The 20741-nt window shown below is 37.0% G+C and overlaps 2 protein-coding genes across 2 annotated transcripts in view; both read left to right on the forward strand.

Moving 5' to 3' along the window:
• The window catches only part of pclob (piccolo presynaptic cytomatrix protein b), a 53369-nt gene extending 38097 nt beyond the window's left edge, over nucleotides 1-15272 (forward strand). Inside the window, exons 15-29 of the mRNA XM_056766839.1 lie at nucleotides 258-366; nucleotides 1710-1777; nucleotides 2011-2222; nucleotides 2363-2413; nucleotides 3735-3865; nucleotides 5477-5503; nucleotides 6711-6804; nucleotides 8051-8122; nucleotides 8348-8609; nucleotides 8702-8896; nucleotides 10487-10592; nucleotides 10986-11053; nucleotides 12105-12233; nucleotides 12374-12519; nucleotides 12612-15272. Of these exons, the coding sequence (XP_056622817.1) occupies nucleotides 258-366; nucleotides 1710-1777; nucleotides 2011-2222; nucleotides 2363-2413; nucleotides 3735-3865; nucleotides 5477-5503; nucleotides 6711-6804; nucleotides 8051-8122; nucleotides 8348-8609; nucleotides 8702-8896; nucleotides 10487-10592; nucleotides 10986-11053; nucleotides 12105-12233; nucleotides 12374-12519; nucleotides 12612-12755 (1814 nt within the window). The 3' untranslated portion in view covers nucleotides 12756-15272. The remainder of the gene's footprint in view (nucleotides 1-257; nucleotides 367-1709; nucleotides 1778-2010; nucleotides 2223-2362; nucleotides 2414-3734; nucleotides 3866-5476; nucleotides 5504-6710; nucleotides 6805-8050; nucleotides 8123-8347; nucleotides 8610-8701; nucleotides 8897-10486; nucleotides 10593-10985; nucleotides 11054-12104; nucleotides 12234-12373; nucleotides 12520-12611) is intronic.
• A 2947-nt stretch (nucleotides 15273-18219) lies between these two features.
• LOC130435603 (voltage-dependent calcium channel subunit alpha-2/delta-1) overlaps nucleotides 18220-20741 on the forward strand; it is a 90471-nt gene continuing 87949 nt past the window's right edge. The window contains exon 1 of the mRNA XM_056766351.1: nucleotides 18220-18563. Within this exon, the coding sequence (XP_056622329.1) occupies nucleotides 18436-18563 (128 nt within the window). The 5' untranslated portion in view covers nucleotides 18220-18435. The remainder of the gene's footprint in view (nucleotides 18564-20741) is intronic.

Genomic DNA, 20741 nt, shown 5'->3' on the forward strand with positions numbered 1-20741 from the left:
TGAGTCAATCGTAATGACTTCGGACATTTTGCTTTTTCCTCTTCTCGCTGACTGTTTTCACCATATCAGTACTTTACAAGTGTCTTGTTTGATGTAGTGACAATGTAAAGCAATACAAAGCGTTAAGGCTTTTCAAAATAAATATAGTCAACTTTAATTGCAACATCTTCCATTTATAATGTTCACTTTTAGCCACTTATCTGACTGTCTGTGTTTATTTTTCTAACATAATAAATATTTCACTCACTGTTCTTCAGGAATGCAAGTTCTGGAGTGGAATGGAATCTCTCTGGTGGGAAAAACCTATGAAGAGGTGCAAAGCATTGTGGGACAACAGTGTGAAGAGGCAGAAATATGTGTGCGCCTGTAAGCTAATATATTCTTTGTTGCATAGAAAAGTACTGTGGTAAAATAAAGCAATAAAGCCCCAAGAAGCAGTGGGTTACAGTGCATTTTTTAACAGATAAGTGTGTTATAATCCCCTTAGCTGTTACAAAATGCCTTATAACCCACTGCTTCGTGGGGCTTATCGATTTTATAAAATGTTTATTCCATATGTGTAGAAACTTTACATTAAATAAAGTAATATTTAGGTTATGTAATGCGGTCCGCCCTTATAAATCGGAGTATTTTTTAACGGATTAGAACTCTGCTCAGCCAATCAGAATCAAGGACCATAACTGACCATTTTATAATGATACTTTTAGTATAGGGCTGTCAAACGATAAATCGTCATTAATCACAGCCAGAATAAAAGTTTGTGTTTACAGAATATATGTCTGTGTACTGTGCATATTAATTTTGTATTGATAAAAACATAGGCCTACACACACTATAGATGTATATATTTAAATAATTTTTCAATTCAATTCAATGGGGTCCAAGAACTGGTTACAGACATTTGTCCAAATACTTTCTCTCAATGTTATTTTAGTTTACTAAAATTTTTTTTTTATATTGACCTAAATATTATTGGAAAAAACGTTAACTGAACGGAAAATTTAAAGGTTGCCTCAGAAATGGACTGAAATAAATTACAAACATTATTTTTATTTCCGTTTTATTTTATTATTATGAGTTAATCTCATATAGCAGCATAAAAAAGCAAATAAAAAGACCAAGGCATTTTTTTAAATGTTACTAAAATTAACATAAAAAGTAACATCTAAAAATAAAAGCTAATTAAGAATATAAATAAAACTAAAAACAAAACTATTATAACTTTGTTTTCAACCAAACAAATACATTTATACAGGTTTAAAACATCTAGTGAGTGAGTAATTCATGACAGATTTTTCATTTTTGGGTGAACTATTCCTTTAATTAACATTTGTATAGAATTGAAATTAATGGTAAATATAAATAAATGCATGTAAATACTTTCTAAATGCATATCCATGTGTATGTGTTTATAAATACAAAATTAATTATCACATTACACAGACCAATGTAAACACAAACTTTAATTCTGTATGACAATCAAATAAAATGTGAGGGCCTTGTTTCTTAGACATTAGAAGTTGTATTATTATTTATATTAAAATTATTATATTATATTATTTATGTCTTGGAGTTGCATGGAGTGCATATTGATGCATATTGAACATTCAGTGACATTTTATACAGTATGTAAAAGTACCATGGTATTATCATATGACACTGTAAAAGTACCATGGTTAACTACTTATAGTTTTCTTTCCGCTGTTTAGAGATCTGAACATGCTGTCTGACAAAGATCACCCTCAACAACTAGACCATCATACTCAACTAAGAGCCGGTAAGTGTTTTCATTATTGTGTACCTTGCCCCTGATACTTCTGTCTGAAGTCCTACAAGACAAGACGGTTTATTTGGCAGCCATCTGGGCCATGGACCCAAGCAGCTATTTTATTTTTCTGAAATGTTTAAAAAATATAAATTAATAATTAATGATCCACAGTGAAATATAACAAAGTAAACGATCTTATTCGCTTCTTAATTATAACTCTTCCCCGCGCATGTGCTGTGTAGACGAATGTCAGCGTTCTCCAGGTGTAAACCCAATGCAGCTTGCAGCAGAGCTACAGAAGGTGTCTCAACAGCAGGCTCCGGCCTCCGTGCTGTCTGCGCTGGAGAGATCAGGCCATCTGCATTCTGCCACAGGATCCGCAGCCTCCAGCGGGGTCCCCAGCCCCGGACAGCCCGGCTCCCCGTCTGTTAACAAGAAACGTCACAGCAGCAAGGTATCATGGGAATGTGAGCGTGCACATCTACACTGCGTGAGCCTGTAGAGAATCTCATGCAGAGCAGATATTAAATGTGCTGTAGACATGGCTGCTGTTTCAAAGCAGGCAGGTTTATTTGACATTCTTTTATGTTTCAGTCAGCAGAAGCCCTGAAGCCACAACCACATCCAATCACTGGTGAAATACAAGTAAGTGTGTGTTTTCCGTATTTATTTATTGTGTGGTTTTTGGTCAGTGATTGAGTTTTTCAATTATACAAAAATTAAATTACAGGGAACTATTATTGAAAAATGTTGTCATTAACGGTGAAATGATCTAACCAACATCCAAACTTTTGCCGTTTTTTGTGTGGTTGTATTTGTGGTTTATATAGGTGATGCAGTCCTTTAGTATTGCAGTGTTGACTGCATTTTTTTAAGATTTATGATTGAACGTAGACCAAAAAATGTATATACTGTACACTACCACTCAAAAGTAGTGCACGTTGTAGAATAATAGACACCAGATTGTCTATAGGAGATATGATGTGACTAAGAAAATCTACAAAATTGTACTCTTGAGTGTCTGACTTTAGGAAGCGTTTGTCAGGGTCATGCGACCGGTACGAGGAGAAAGAACCCAGGCATTGGTAACGAATAACAAAAACTTTAATAACAAACACACAAAACAAAGGCCCACGATGGGGAGTAAAACAGGAACATAACAAAAATGCAAAACTTGAATCAAAAGACTTCCCACGTTGGGGCAAAAACTGGGAGAACACGGTCATACTAAAACTTAAAGTGTATACAGGACTGGGGAGACAAGGCATCAAAAACGACAAGGTAATTCCAAGGCAAGTACAGGACCACGACTGGTCATACACTAGGTAAACATAGCAAAACGAACGTGCACAGGACAATAGACACGAGGGCATTTTAAAGGGGTTTCAATCAAGAGGGAACAGGTGCGGGGCATTAAATCATTGATAATTACTAATGAGGAAACGAGGTGGCAGGAACAGAGACGAGACCGGAGAGAGAGTATGGAAACCCAAAAGGCCAAAATGCCTCTCTCCACATAAAACAAGAGGTTCTGTCATGATTCTGCCACTAGATCAAGAAAATCAAGACAAGATGGGGCAGAACCATGACAGCGTTTTCATCAGTAGTGAGATTTTGTGTGTGTTATAGCCTCTTGCTGGCTGCTTTGTCTTTGTTATTCGGTCCAGATCATCATTTATTCTCTAAAATGTTTTTAATAAAAAAAATTAAGGAATGTTAGCATAATTATATTCTTGTCAACAGATATAATTACAAACGTTTGAACATCCGCCTTCACATTCACGTATACGACTTTCACAAGAAACAAAGCAATTTAAGTGTTTCTTGAAACTCTTGAATAGTAGTGTACATATGAAAATATAAATCGTTTCTATTTATAATACATTCATTTGTACTTTATGTCGCAGTGATATCCTGAGAGGACAGAATGACTGTTATTCATCTCATACTCGTGTTTTTCTCTCAGCTTCAAATCAACTATGACAAGAATATGGGTAACTTGATTGTCCACGTTCTACAATCAAGAAATCTCGCACCTAGAGAAAACAACGGATACTCGGATCCCTTTGTTAAAGTCTATCTCTTGCCAGGGAGAGGGTGAGTATCTCTACGTGTGTGTGTGTGTGTATGCGTGTGCGTGTGTATGCGCGTGTGTGTGCGGAAGCGTGAACGTGAAGCGAGACATAGGTGAAAGATGCACAGAATCTCTACCTCTATTTATGTTATGTTTGTCATTGTCTGCATATATAACTGTTGTAATTGTTGTTAATTCAATGTCTGATATTTTTCTGTATCTTAAGTTTTATGTTTTCTGCCCCCCCGCCAAGGTTTTGTCTAGTCATCTGTACTGTAATCATCAAAAATCACCTTATTTTTAAGATCCACAAAGTATATTCAGGAGATTAGAGTATAAATCAGGAGATAAAATTATACCAATCCTTCTACAGGTATAATGGCGGAAAATCGCCAGGCATGCTGTATGAACCGAAATAAACTCGGTTTGAGAACACTTGCTTACTCACTTATTCATATTTTTACATTTAAAAAAATAAATTACCCCATCAAAACTGTAGAATAACACAAAAGGTACTAGGAATATGTTTTGACTAAAAAATCTAAACAAATAAATAAAACGTGTAGTCACCTTTTGCCTCAAATGAAAGGTTCTCTTACATTTACATTTAGGCATTTGGCAGACGCTTTTTTCCAAAGTGATTTACATGCTTTATCCTACACATTTTACATAGGTATTTGCAATCCCCTGGGATTGAACCCACAACCTTGTGTTGTTAACGCAATGCTCTTACCACTAAGCTACAGGAAAGCTTACCATTTTCCCAAGCAAGGGGTTTCACCACAAGATGCTTTTTAAACAAAATGGACGTTAACATTTGGTAGCCTCTTTTATCCAATGCGACTTACATTTCATTATACCATAAATTTATTTATTTATCCCTGGGATCTAACCCATGACCTTGGCGTTGCTAACACCACGCATTAACCACTGAGCCAAAGGAAAGCATTTAAATGAGTTCACATCTATTCTGTGCTCAGTCATTTTTTTTTTTAAATAAAATTGTATTCTTGAAAAAGTCTATATTTGCACAATTGTATCTTTGTCTATAAAACTAATTTCAGACATTTAAGCATGTGAAAACCTTTTTAAGACAATAAGAAACATTTCATTTAAATGTTCTAAAAGTTTTGACCATTAGTGTATGTTACCCGTAATAACTTGCATATCCACAGAGCTTAAATTTCTCTGTAGCCTGACTTTAGTACTGCAATGACTTATTGGAACACTGAAGTGGAATAGATCCTCTTTAGAGAAGTCAATTTTTATTAGCTTAGCCTTCCGCTCGTCACATGCTAGCCAGTAATCAAGCTCAGTGTCTCGGGCTAAAATCAGTGAAGTGTAGAGACAGCCCGATCGATATGACTTCCACCGGTATGAGGTGTGTAATCCTATATCTGCCATCTCTTAATGGCCATATCTGCCATGTTTATTATGAGATTAGTCCACATTACTTGTGCAGATGATCTTTCTGTCTGATGCTAAAAGCTGGACTCCGCCCAGATCTTCAAGCCGGAAGCTTTCCTCTCGAGTTCAGAGGGTTTGTGTCTCCCCTGTGTTTGGATTCTCTGACCATTGTCTGTTTGTCTGTATCCTTGTACTTTGCATTCATACAAATCTCTGGATTGGTTCAGCCAAGTCATGGTTGTCCAGAACGCAAGGTAGCGTGGTGATTCCTTTTCTTTTGGTTTGGCTATGTTTCAGTGGTGTACGTGTGTGCGGGTGTGCTCGTGTGTGATTTTCTGTTGTTTTATTTAGCTGTCATACATGGTGAACCTCATTTGTGGTGTGTCTCAGATCTACCTCAAAGCACAGATCTACCTCTGAAGTTGGTTGTGGTGTGAAAATTGAATAGGTCTTGAAAGCGCTGACATTGTTTGCTGTAAAACTCATATGGGCACACTAAGGCTCTGTTCCAAAACTTAGTAAGCTGGCATGAATGACAAAACCTGGAGTCATTTCCTGACGTTACCATGACATTAAAATAAACAGCACAAACATATTTGTTATCATAGTTCACTATGAACTGAACTTTTCAGTATTTAGTGAAACTTAAGTTATTTATAAATAAAAAATTTCTCATCTTGCCACCATATTGTATTTTGTCACTGAACTCTTTGCATTTTGGGTTTTGACCCAAATTTGATGTATACCAGCAACGCTGTGTGGAGGTCTAATAGTGACATTAAAAAACAGTGAATAATTTTAACAAATACGAAAAGAAATACAATACTTTTTAAATGGATGTATTAATAGAAATATTTAACTGTGTATTTAATTGCGATTCAGAATAATAAAACAAAACAATACATTTAAACATCATTTTTATATATATAATAATACAATTGAAATTCATGAAATATTTGAGATATCTAATATGTTTATGAATTAGGTAAATTATATTATAATGAAAAAAAGTGATTTCCTATTAACATTTTTATATCTAAAATTTCGATATTATATTTTTAAGTTGCACTTCTAGTCCTCCATAATGTTGTCATAAATCTAACTAAGATTGTATCTATGTAAGCATAATAATAAACTTTCTGCCATTTGAAACAGTCTTTCACGTCCAAAAAAAAAGCAGCTCACTAACGTTTTGGGACGAGGTATAAGAGTCTAGTGCTGCTGTACGCTTGCAGAGCGTATGTCCATGAACTCATGTAGACATTCTTCCACGCTGTGATCTGATAATGTCATCATCATCATTGGTGGCATGAACCGTAGACGCATCAGTGTTGCCTCCTGCGAGATCATCTTGTTTATAAAACTGCTCTGGCGAGTGTGAATGAAGATATTCTGCATATCCATTTGAAATGTTTATGGAATGTTAATTGCTGCTTGTGTCCTGTACCGATGACTACACAGTGCTGAGAACAAGAGGAGGACTAAATATATCCAGAAGACTCAGAACCCGGAATGGAACCAGACCGTCATTTATAAAAACATCCATCTTGAGCAGGTAAACATGATGATTCAATACAGAGAATTAATCAGATGTGCATTTTAATGGAATCAATTGAAGAGGGCATTCACTCAAATGTAATTGAGAATTACATTACGTTGCATAATCCATGATCTTGTCTGGGCTGCATGTTTTCTCTCTCTCTCGCTCTCTTTCTCTCTCTCTCTCTCTCTCTCTGTGTCTCTTATAGTATATATTTACACAGACATACACATTATCAAACGTTTCATTGAATGTTATTTATTTAACAGTTTTGCAAATTTACATAAATGTAGGCGGTAGGTACTGTAGTAAAGAGATATAATTATGAAAGGTAAAGAAAACACAATACATGGTCATTTCAAAAATATGTTTTTAAATTTAAATTATTTATTTTGTAAAATTGTTTCTATGTAGAAATATGACATAAACAACTTATTTAACCCTGAAATGAAGTAGACAGGCATCATAAATCATTGTGCTTACATTGGTACTTTATAGAAAGAAAGAAATTACAATCAGCACATTTTGTTACTTTGAAGGAGCAAAAAATTTAATGTCCAGTCTGTAGATTTAAGCGACATCTAGCGGTGAGGTTGCGAATGGCACCTGTGGTGTATGTAGATAGAAATAGCTGATGCTAAGGTAATAAACACATAAGTCTTCATTATGTGAGGTCTTTATACACCTTTGAAGACATAGTTATGTATTCTATATTACATTTCTGTCAATAGATCCTTACACATTACACACTGGACCGTAAAGATACTTTTAATAACTTTGCCACAATATGAGACTTCCATCCAGTCGCCACTTTTTGGAAAATTTAATTTCTTCAATGTACCTGATCATAAAGTAATATTTCATGTACTGTATATATATTTCCATTTTAGTAGTTAGTAGTTGTATTATATAAAAAAAATCACATTTTTCATAACTTACTTTAATATTTTCTCAGACTTTCTTCCTCGGTGTCCCTCTCTCTCCAAATATATGAATAACTATATATAGTCAAAGGAATATGCACAAAACTCATTACATGTAATCAAAGTAGTGTAAGACACAAGGGAAGTTACATCATCGCCTCATCCCCGTGTGTCCCATTTTTACACCCAAACTTGATATTCCATGGCTAAAAATTCTGAAAGTTGACCTAGTTTGGAATCATTGCTATGCTGTTAACTGAGTCACAGGTTTAAGGTTTAAAGATGTTCATGCTTTACCTGCACCTGACTGGAAGTCTGTGTCTGTTTCATATAAACAGCTGAAGAAGAAAACTCTGGAGGTTACCGTGTGGGACTATGACAGATATTCCTCAAATGATTTTCTGGGAGAAGTGAGTGTTTACACAATAAGTGTCATTTATACTGCATGAACTTCTTATGGGAGAGACGAACATTATTTGCATAAATCTGATTCAAAGTATGCTGTCTTTATTGTTATTGTGATTATGGTCATGTTATGATTTCATTAAATCTTCATATTTGTGATTATAATATTTTAATTTCTGAACATTACCCAACAAAGCATTATGATTAAGTTTCATTATGTTTTTTGCTAGGTGCTCATTGACCTGTCAAACACGTCTCAGCTGGATAACACGCCTCGCTGGCACCCCCTAAAGGAGCAAAGTGAGAGTATTCATCACGGACGAGCACCTCCATCACAGGGGCCAGGCGGCTCCGGGGGCCCGGGAGCGCAGGGCGACCCTGGTGGTCACGGGGGTCCTGAAGGACAAGGAGGCGATCCGGGGAACCAGCAATCACCCAAAACCTCCGTCATCAAGAGCCGAAGTCACGGCATCTTCCCAGACCCTGCTAAAGGTGGGTCATGCATACAAAATCTTGTTGTAAAACATTCTGTTGATAATTCCTGAATAATATCCAAATAAAAAGGTTGAACTACATGTTTACAGACACACAGGTATCTACCATAGAAAAGTCCCACAGCAGTCCCGGCAGCTCCAAATCCTCCTCCGAGGGTCACTTACGCTCCCACGGCCCTTCTCGCAGTCAGAGCAAAGGCAGTATAACCCAGGCTCACCTGGAGGAGGCGGGGAACGCCATCGCTGCGGCCGAGGCTGCTGTCCATCAGTCGCGATTCCAGCCAAGTAACTTTTACTAATTCACATGAGCTCACAGCGTCTCTGTTTTCTGTCCTTCTTTCTTTCTGACTTTTCTCTTGTTCTCACGCTCTTTGTTTCCATTACCTCTCGTCCTCACCTTTTTTTCCTTTTTCTTTCATCGTTTCCATTAAGAATTCTTTTACACTTAAAATGCCACGACAAAATGAAACAGCTGTTTCGTTTCTCAGCACAAAATGAAAACATGTAGCCTTAGATTTATTTACTATGCCATTGCTGACATAATAGTCAGCAATGGCATAGTAAAAAAAGACCTGATTCATTTGAAATAAATGTGAACTAGTAGCTTCTTAACATGTTTAAATTACATAAAAAAATATTATTAAACCTTAAAGGGATAGTTCGCCTTAAAATAAAAATGATTTCACTATTTATTGATCCTTATGTTGTTCCAAACCTATATGACTCTTTTTTCTGTTGAACACAAAAGAAGATATTTTAAGAAATGTCTCGGTTGTTTTGTGTCCATACAATGGAAGTCAACGGGGGCCAATGTTGTTTGTTACCTTGGTTTTTCGAAATTTTCATAACATCATAAAGGTTTGGATTGACATTAATTTACATATTCCCTTTAATGCATTTATAAAGCCGATAAAAATCACAAAAGAAGTCTTTCACTTTGAAATATCACAAGTTGAGCTGATGTAAAACTCGGCAAGGCAGCGTTATGCTTTATCTCTCATATAAAAGCTAATGCCACAGACATTCAGGCAAAAATGAAAGGGTAATTCTGCAGCAGAAATGGCATTTGTTGCATGAATAATTCGCTAGAAGCACGTCGCTTAAACTGATTTTCCAGCCAAGGCAATTAATTCCGTCAGTCCTACAGACACTCAAAGTCAAATTTTCTTTCAAGCAATCGTTCAGAATAGCTTCACTTTTATAAGCATCGCCCAGAAACCCCACGTGGTTACACCCAGAGCATGATAAACCTCTTTGTTACCTCATTTGCCCCGCCAGTAAAACCCCAGGCCTTTACCCCAGGTCAAACCCATATTTATGTCCGCATGACTGTGGTGTGTAAATATCATGAGCTGGTTTCATGTGAGGGAGATATATGTGGATGAGACCGACACGTGTAGAGACAGCCCCATCTAAAGGCAGAACTGATCATGCAACATCGTCCGGCCAATGAGAGCAAAGTACCAAGTCAGATGACCTTCACGGAGGGATCTCTGCTAGAGGAGGTGAGAGGCATGTGACTCCTCCCTCTCGCTAAATATTAAGACGAAAATCACTCCCCCAACAACACACGTCCATTGTAAAAGCACAGAAGCAAAATGTTGATTTAAATCAATTCAGATGAAAGTTTTGATAGTGTGACCGTTAAAGCAAAATATTATTTAAATAAAACTGCATTTACCTTTTGTTTCACCGTGGTCTTTTGTTTAAGTTTCCCACTTGCTTGGTTTCCCTTTTCTGTGTAACTTTGTGTGTGTAGTTCATATCCATTGCTTTTTCATAATGAGATATAATAAATTGATGTCAGAAATCCTTGCTACATACGCTCATGTTTAATCGCTGTTTCTGTTTGTGCGTTTTTGTGTGTGCCTACAGACAAAACAAGTCACAGAACAACTGAGTGTGATGGATATATTCTGGACAGCGAGGATGTCACAGGCACGAATGCGTTGGACAGTGCCATCTTTCAGGTCCCTCAGCTGTAAGTACCGGATGCCTCTTTTCCTTCCTCTTTGTTTTTAACCCTATAGTTCACCCAACAACATTTCAATTTGAACTAGTCTCAGGAGTGTCGTGAAGTCACCCAACATCAGAATGCAAAGATGCAAGAAAGTTGTAAAAAAATCAGGCTTGTTCCATTCATTTTTTAACTGATACTTAAATACACAAATACGTATAAACGTGTTTTCTTTACGGTGTTCGAGATCTGAAAACATTGCATCTTTCGAGCAGTGTGTCGCATTTAAGTTGTTGCAAGTAAAAAATGATTTTAATTTTTGGGTGAACTGACCCTTTAAATATGCAAATCTCTAATTACATTCATCAAAGCAGTAGGAAAAAAAATCTCACATCTTTCTGTTGGAATTTTCGTCAGGAAAAACATTCCTAATGGAACAGATAAAACCAGAGGACTTGAATCTCTGAAGCTGTCTGACTCTGAGGGTAAGAATCAGTTTTCTACTGCACTTTTATTCAGTCCGCTGGAATCATCGCCACACTGACAAGTTGAGCATCATACTGTAGCGGTGAACCTCATAAAAACTGAATCACACACACACCAAACGTTGAGTCATAATATACACGGGGGAGTCGATGGGGTCATGTTCACCCATGAGGCTGAATTAGCACATGTCAGAAAGCTGTTTGGGACACTATGAACCTGTTAGACAGGAAAACAGTAGTCATACCCTTCTGTTCTCCTCTCGACGTGCCCCTGTGTCACTGCTATACACTGCTGAATAATTCATCACAGTTGTGGGTGTGTGTGGGGGTCGTGTGAGTTGTGTTTGTCGCTGTCAAAGTTAATAGACGTCAGCGCAACAAAACATGGATTCTAACTGGATCATATACAGTATATATCGTTTATATATTTTATTTTTTCCCATATTTCAAAGAGATCCTTTTTCAATATATTTAAGTTAATTGCTTTATTTTTATGTTGTGTAAATATATTTGCCATCTACACATAGTTTCATAAAGATTTTCATATGTTGCTATTAATACTTTGTCCACTAAAGGTCACTGTTCTCCGCGTATTTTATTATATATATATATATATATATATATATATATACGTATATTCGTTTTTAGTATACATTAGTTTTGAACAGTTGGTATCGATCTTAAGATTAATTTACTATACATTAAGGTCTTAGATGATGAGAGGAAATAACCGAAGAGTTTATTTGAAAAAACAATGTCTTTTAATTTAGTTATAATGTTTTTCTTGTGTTTTATAGTGTTAGTTAGCTGTATTTTTTTTCCGTTATTATAACTTAATCAAAACAACCCAACTCCACTTTGACTGAAATTAATTGTTGCAAAATAAAAACATGACTTTTAAATAATATTTGAAAATGGAGTTCTAAGACTCTTAAATTAATTTTAACAGCGCATTTGTTTTCCATTTTTCCACATAAATCATGTTTTTAGATGTTTCCTATGTTTCCTATATATAAATATATGTTAATGACCTTGACATTCTTACTTATAGGTAAAAAGATGGGAGAGATTAAGGTGGCTTTAAAGAAAGAAATGAAGACCGAAGGAGAGCAGCTGGTTCTTGAAGTTCTGCAGTGTAGAAACATCACCTACAAGTTCAAATCTCCAGATCATCTACCTGGTACTGCATCATATCTCTACAACTTCTCATCATGCCATTCTGACAATAACAAGTAGTGTTGTTGAAAAATATGAACACTGATGCACAAAAACTGAAGTTGCTACACGAGTTGGACATGTATATTTTTATGGTTGTTCTAGACCTGTATGTAAAGCTCTACGTGGTGAATGTCGCAACTCAGAAGAAAATCATAAAGAAGAAGACGCGAGTGTGTCGCCATGACAGAGAGCCATCCTTCAATGAGACGTTCCGTTTTAATCTCAATCCGGTTGGCCACTCTATCCAGGTGACCTTCACTATATGTTTGCATTTCACATCATTTACGTCATGTGACGTTCCCTCATTCTCATCCTCTCGCTGTCTTTCGCCTCCTCATAGCTGTTCCTGGTCTCAAATGGAGGAAAGTTCATGAAGAAGACCCTGATCGGTGAAGCCTACATCTGGCTGGACAAAGTCGACATGCGGAAACGAGCGGTCAGCTGGCACAAGCTAGTGGCCACCACCAATCTAACGCAACCTTAATCGGCCAATCACAACCCATCACTGCCCTCCGCGAAATGAAACAAAGGTGGGTTTGTGAATTTGGAATGACTGACAGGTGCATTATGTTGATAATGATGGAAAAGGAAATGACAAACTCAATATTGTGGCTGAAGGGTGGGACAGACTGTTCACCCCCTGAAAACATCCAAAAATCAAACATCCACCAGGACGGTAATCCATTTTATCTCTCAGAACACGGTTATGATCTTGGAAATCATTTCTGAAGCAACATTTCTGTTCTAATGCATACATACTGTATTTCTGATGTCCATAGGCTCTTTAGTACTTGAGAATCTGTACATTTCATTGTCATCACATATCCAAAATTGTATATGTATATTTACCACAAAAACAAGATATAATACATATAGCAGAATTCACAAGATGATTGAATACAATTATTTGATAAATAAGGAAACGTATCATATCATATACTATGTTATGCACTGAATTGAGGTGATAGTGTAAGAAGAAAAAAAGACAATCCTTAATGTTGAATGCAGTGTTGATCAGCACCAGTTAATGTCTTAAGTCGCTTTTTAAAGTTCAGGTTTTATGACGGACATCAGCTGGAATCAGACAGAAGGCGACCGGTGAAAACGTTCAACCAACATTGCGAAGGTTCATCATCCTGACGTTCTGACCCTGGCTGTTTGTTGGACAATAAAAGAGGTCGTATTTTGTGTTTAGCACTCGAGCCCTCAAAATTGTCTTCTCTCAAAGGGCGTCTACTTTGTGTCCAAAAATTTGATTGTGCTGTTTGTCCACGATCTGTGTTTGTTTTGAGCAGCGTCTTGGAGTAAATGTCACGTCGGTGGTCAAATATTGTCTCTGTTTTGTGAGTTCTCTGTGGAATCCAAATATGCAATTACGAAAAAAAATTGAATAACGTACATTTGTGAAACTCACGTAAGCGTTCTGGCTCAAAGTGACTCAGAGGGTTGAAATCCGGATGTAACGTTCGTTGTTAATTTGGTGTCTGTCCTCTGTCACGTGTTTCACGTGGTGCGCTGTTTCGAAATCGTTTTTCGAAGTAACCATCTGTTGTGATGTTTGATCTGTTTAGCTATAAAAGATGATTGTCTCATCATTTCAACATGAACACTGCCTCTTTAACCTTCACCGTGTCAGTGTAGAGCTACACAATGTGCCAATGATGAGGCACACGCTTTTGTCTGTCTGGTCAGTGTTTCCATATCCGTGGACATCTCACGTATGTGGAAACCGCTTATAGAACATACACAAAGGTTTCTTTGTTTTAATCTACATCCTGCACGGGTGATGCACAGATGTATCTTAAGAAAAGGTTGCTTAGACAAACTCTTGTGTGCCAACCTGATGTTTTAACCAAATCCACTGGTTCAGTTTGGGTAATCTATGCAACATGGATTATGTTCTTTGAATGCATATACCTTAACATATATGACATAAAGTCTAAATACATGTATATGTTGAAAAAATAGAGAAATTAATTATATGAATATTGTATAGTGTTTATTTTTATTTATTTTTTACTTCCTCTTTTGTGGCACAGTACATATTGATCGTATGCACTTTAGGTTGTTGTACTCATAGATTTCCAAATATCATCAATTGACGCTACATTAAATATTGAAACATTGGGAATCTTCTGGGAAACGTAAAAAAAAGTACTTACTATATTATATTGTGCCCGACTGTTAAGGGTGTTATTGTGATGGCCAATTAAATCCCATCGAGTTTTTATCCACATCATTATATTTCTAAAAAAGGTCCCTTTAAACAAGCACATGAATCTATTTGACAGTTATCTAATCTTCTATTGCAAGTTATTATCATCCCGTTATTTTGGGGGTGACTTTTGCTTGATTCTGTTACCGTATGCTGTGTGAATGTGATATCTTTTTGTAAATATATCTGATATTTTCTACGAGAAAAGGCGTGAATATTAATTTGGGCTGATGTCGAGCATGTGATTGTGATCACGAGATCAAACTCTGTCTGTATATATTGTATTTGTCTATCTGTGGAAGAAAGAAATAACTGGATCGGTTTATTCAAGTGTTCGATCGACCCATTCCAGTCTGTTCGTCGAAATCAGCAACATCTCTCAGAATGAAAATGTTAAGATTTAAAAAATGCATACGAAAAGTTTTTCTTTCCAATTGAATGGTTGTCAAAGAGTTTCTATGTTTTTACATAGATGTTGCATGTTTTGTTAGATGTCTGTTGATATATTTTGACTCCGGATTCCGTCGAAAAAGAGAGAGAATCTGAACACATCATCTGACGTTGTATGCGGACTGTAAAAATGCTTGTAAAATGAGTCTTGTTTCTCACTTCGTGTAAAAAAGAAGAAAAAATAAAATGTTATGGTTTTGTGGTTGTCCACAGGATGTCATGAGATTATGCAAATTGTGCAGTAGAGAAAAAATAATATATGAAAATTAAGAAATAAAGGAAATCTTTCTCCCTGCGTATAAATAATAAAGAATAGATTCTATTTCAAATGTGAAACTGTGTGATTTTTTTTTTTTATTTGCTTCTTGTAATAAGAAAAAGGGGTTGTTGAATAAGAATTCTGGTTATAGATGTTATTCTCCACATTTATTTTAGAACTACACCAAAATACTTACATACTTTTGAGCATAACAAGGCAATACCAATTTCTAAATACTTAATGTTTGGTTGAAAAATATTGAATGGTTTACTCTATGTATTTGCAGGACTTGGCCACCAGATGGCGCCGGTATCTAACAGCGGTAAAATTTAACAACTCAACACTTTGTGTTTTATCTGAGCAAAATCTTTTTTTTTTTGATAAGGAGATTGCATTAACTGAATAGTTGAATCAGACTGAATGATTAAATTGCAAATGAATAAACTGCACCACACATTATTTTTTAATAAAAAATAAATAAATAGTTGAAGACAGAAATTGGGTGTGGTGTGACTCATCCACATCTCATTATCTGAGGGACACAACCTTGGGTTATTTAAACAGTCTCACTGAATAATGTAGTACCACCCTGCTGTCAAACAGGTAGCCTTGTGTTTTTTCAAAGCAAAAAGAGCACAGAAAGAGACAAAACCGACTACGAGATGGTGTTGTGAACACACATCCTCTCTGGTGATGTGAGGCAGGGCCAGTTGCCATGGAGACCGCAGATACAAGGAAGGGCCCAGGGGAGTGATATGGAGCTTGGATGGCAGAATATGTTGACGAGTATGTAATACCCCTCATCCTTTTTCTTGTCTCAATGTGTCCAGATAGCCAACATCGTATTTTGCTATTGAAAACATTGCCTACCTTTCATAAACTTGGTTTCTATGTGTACTGTTTTAACGACAAATGTACATCTGAAGTCAGTTGGCTTCCTCATAAATTGTCTTTAGAGACATTTGTTTTCGCTTTATACAATGTCAGAATGTCCTATAGAGTTAGGCCTATTAAAGCAGTTCTTCTATAAAAAAGAAACCATGACAGATGTTCTAATGGATGGATTTAAAGGTTATAACGGGAATTGCATTGCTTATAATGGAAACTATATTAGTCTATGTAGGTCACTACTGGTAATGTTTTGGGTTCTAATGGCGAGATTTTTAATTGGGGGATGGAAACCAATTACCACATAGGGACATCCCGACACACCACATACAGAAATTTTGAATGGCTTCAATGGCAAACAGTTGATAGTTCATTACATTATCTGTAATGAAAACCATTCAAATGCTATCTTTTGCTTTTCAGCAGGGAGAGCTATTAAAAAATAACAGTACAGTAGCTTAGATCTCACGTGCGGTCTAGACGGACAGCTAGAGACTCTCTTACAGACATTTAATGAGCTTGGTCATTAGCTTATGCTGAACAGCCCAGGGGCAGGCCGCAAGCGCGCACGAACGCATCGACACACATTCAATGGCACATAAAGAGCTTCAGCCACAAATGGCCCTCGAAGGTGCTCAGAAAATGTTCTAATGCACATCGGTGTCTAATACACTGTCAGGGCCTCTCGCGTGACCCCATATCTACGTGGTTGTTTGAAAAGAGTTGGGTGTGCACATTAAACCGAATGTAAGCAACGTGCACATGAACTCAGCTTTCCCCGGCATCCTTTAATCATCAGTTTTGGCCGCTCAGAGAAGTAAGGAGGTCACGACAGTGCTCTCTATTTGAGTTCTGTGGGGGATTTTAATGAGAAAGTGTGTTTTGATGATGGCACACGTTTTTTTCATTTGGCCAAGTGCTGGGTAGGGCTTTTATCCTGGTCTCTTATATAGTGCTCTCTAAGTATAGGGTCATGCTGTATCTCTTTTGCATCAGAGGATGCGCTCTTCTCTGGTGGAGGTGCATCGTTGATGAAAATAAAACACTCCTCCTGGCTTTAGTGGACCGGCGGTTCGATGGATGCGTGCTAATGGACCTGTGTACAGACCCTGCAACAAAAGCACAAGGCCAAAGCTAGAGAGAACACCGCGCGCCTCTCCTCGCCCTGTTGCACGAGCCTCGTCCTGACACTCGTCGTTGCCGCGGAGAGCGTGGTTGCTAGGCAACGGGTGAAAGCCGAAATCCCTGGGTAACTCGCCGCCCCGACCTGCCTCGCAGCCCCGCTCGCCCGCTTATTAACTCTTATATCATATCAAAATAATTTGTTTTTATTTACGAACATGCTGCGAACAAAAAGTGGGCGGAAACACCCAGATATTAAACATTTGCTCAATACGTTTTTAGGCTACACATATAGCCTAGAAGATGCTGTTTTAGGAGATAAATGAACACTTTAGCCAACATGTTAGATATAGGATAGAAATGTGCGTGTTTATGAATTTAGATGCATCATTTAGTGACGTTATAAATGAACGATGACGTATACAATTACGCAAAGATAATGATCATTTGCAGTATGTTTCACAACAAATTTCCCGACTAAACGTATTCGAAAACTATAGGCCATATAATTTGTAATAAAATTAATAAAATTAGACAATTAGCATATGCATGGGCTACTTGCGCGCAATAAGAATGGCGTTTGGAGAATGAGTGGATTTGTGGAAGATTTAAAGAACAGTAAAAACAATACAATATATTTTACAAATGCAATTCATTTCCCTGTGCTTTAAACACTGACTCTATCTGCTAGGTTTAACAAAAATTCTGTAGGGTTACGTCGTGGCACTTTTGCGCGTTCTTAATTTATTTCAGGTGGGTGTTACTTGGTATGTCTTGAGAAAGCATTAGGTGAGATATGAGAGAGATATGAGAGAGAGAGAGAAAGAGAGAGAGAGAGAAAGAGAGAGAGAGCGCGCGCTATGGGTGCACTGCATGAGGATCCGATGAAAGATAGAAAGAAGGCGATTGCATTGAGAGGGTGAGAGTGAGGGGTGGGGGCACAATGACGCTGATTCGGGGCTATTGATCTCTCCCTCCCATTTACACCGGGTCAGTAGTTTGATGAGCGCGAGCGCAGTATCAGACAGAAGAGCGGCACGCGCTTTGGCCATGTAACATCAAGCGGTGCGTATAGAGACATCCAAGTGGACACTCATCACCCATCCGATCCTTCTCTGTCTCCAACCTGATGACGGCTGTTAATCAGATTAACCAACAGGACGGCAGAGCGACACATCATCCCTCTGGAGAAAAGTAACTGTTCGTGGGGCTGCTGTGGATTTATAAAAGATGATGCGCTCCGTGCGCCCCAGATCAGGAGGTCTGATCATGAATCCGTGCAGAAGGTCCGTTTTGATGCTTTTCATCTTGTCATCTCTTCATATATCGTGCCAATCGGAGTTTCCCAGTCCATTCATGTAAGTACACTAACGTCGTTGTTTGTTTGTGTAAGTGCACAAAGCCCAAATGTTTTTTTTTCCGTGCAGCACCTGTTTACGCGTAAGTTTTTGTTAATGAACAATGCAATGACTATTGTATTATAAAATTCCACTTATTTAAGATTAATAAATCATATAACGTTTTTATGATTCATAATCATAACACCTCAAAATAACATCTATTGTTTACTCCATTTAAACATTCAACATGACATGTAAACTTATTTCTGGAGTCAATTGGAGTATTAATTGTCTGTATATATTGACATATTTTAGAGCTTTCACGTATGCTACAGATTTGTTTAATGACAATGTAATTTTAGCTGTTCATTTTTAACCATGTTAAATCGTTTACTATGGCAAATACATATTTATAATTATCTGAGGGTCAGTTGCCTCCTGAGGTTTGCAATTTCCTTATCACGATATTTAAGTGATGTTTAAAAGGAAAGTTCATGCAAATAATGATTTAGGGGGTGTCTAGATCACAAGTTCTTTATTTACTGATAATTGAACTCAACAGAAATGCATTGGTTGTGGTCATGTGTGTCCACCTTAGATGGTTCTATCTTGTTAGAATAGTAACTGTAGAGAATTCACAATTCATGTATTCACAGTCAATAATAATTTTCATAATTTTAGCCCAATTCAGTCCATCATAGATCCCCAGCTTCTTTACTCGGGTACTCTTAGATATTCAGGTTGTTTGATTGTGTCAGAACAGATAAATCACACAGCTACTTTTAAAAAGATTGAGACCTTTCCCAAATGGTTTTGATATTTTGATTGAAGCATATTGAGCATCTCTTATTAACATAAATGTATGTGCCACTGCTACAAGCTACATCATATACAGTCTCAAATATTTCTTAGTGTTGCATTGTGTTTTATTGCATGATGTGAGGACCTGTACAGTATATTAGGAAACATTGGCGCTTGTTAACATCAAATTTTTCCAAAAAAATTAAACTAAAGAGGACCAAGGTTGTTAGTCACTAATATATTTAACATCTCCTTTTGTGATCTTTGGAGAAAAGGGGATCATGCATGTTGTTCCTTTTATTGGACCATCAGTTTTTTTCTACGTTATCATTAGGTCATGTTTTTAGTAGGAAGAATAATCTTCTTGGGTGGTGGGAACTGACGTAGATCAATACATATGTAATGGTTGTAAACAACAGGGTACAGTTGTTCCGAATAACAAATGGCACAAGTCCTTTCGGTAAATTGCCTCTTCCGGTGGGTTTTTGAGTCATTAATCACTTTAAGACGTAAAAAGCTGTAGATGCATTTGTGTACTTTGCAATGATAGAAAGGAGTTCATAAAACAACGGTAGAATTTATATAAGAAAAAAACACATTAACTAAAAATACATTTTCTTCATGGAATGTTTTAACAAAAAGCAGGCGTGTCAAGCCATTTCGATTTTCAAATTAAATTTCAATTTCTATTAATAAACATACAGCTATTTTTTTCTCCCCAAGTTGTTAAAATGCATTTGCTTGTGAGATTTTTAATGGGCCTGATGCTGCTAATGGAACGCACCACTTTAGTCATCCCATCTATACGGCTCGCAAAAAAACAATTTGATGAGCATGCCAATATGCTGCTAAAATTGAAAGTAGATAAGAAACACTGTTCTGCTTTCTTTCAAGTGTTAGTTATTGCGAAAACATGTTTTTTTCGAGAGGTAACTAAGGTAGGATCCCTATAGAGAGATGACGCAGGTGATCACTGTGGCCTTCTGACAGTCAGAGACACCTGTCCCATAGTCCCCCACTGGCCCACTTATCGACTCAGAAAAGCCACACATCTCACCAACAGAGAGCAAAAAATACAAATATGTTTGAGTAGGCTGTAAAAGAAAGATGCTTTAAGATGTCCAACATCTGACTTCTTAAAGGGACGGTTCACCCAAAAGTCGTTATTTACTTTTTTCATAATTGTTGAGAAAATTACTTCAATTAAATCAAAATATGCTCATTCACATGACATCGATGGTATTCATGGCGGTTTCCACAGACAAATCATTCTGCAATAACAATCACATTTTTTGATAATGCAAATCATAATAAGGATAAACGATGTCGAAATTATGGGGTAGTGCCCGAGGGCCTCGCAGGACCATAATCCATCCAGACTCCAGCATTTAGTGA

Source organism: Triplophysa dalaica, chromosome 14, assembly GCF_015846415.1.
Source record: "Triplophysa dalaica isolate WHDGS20190420 chromosome 14, ASM1584641v1, whole genome shotgun sequence".
Lineage (NCBI taxonomy): Eukaryota > Metazoa > Chordata > Actinopteri > Cypriniformes > Nemacheilidae > Triplophysa > Triplophysa dalaica.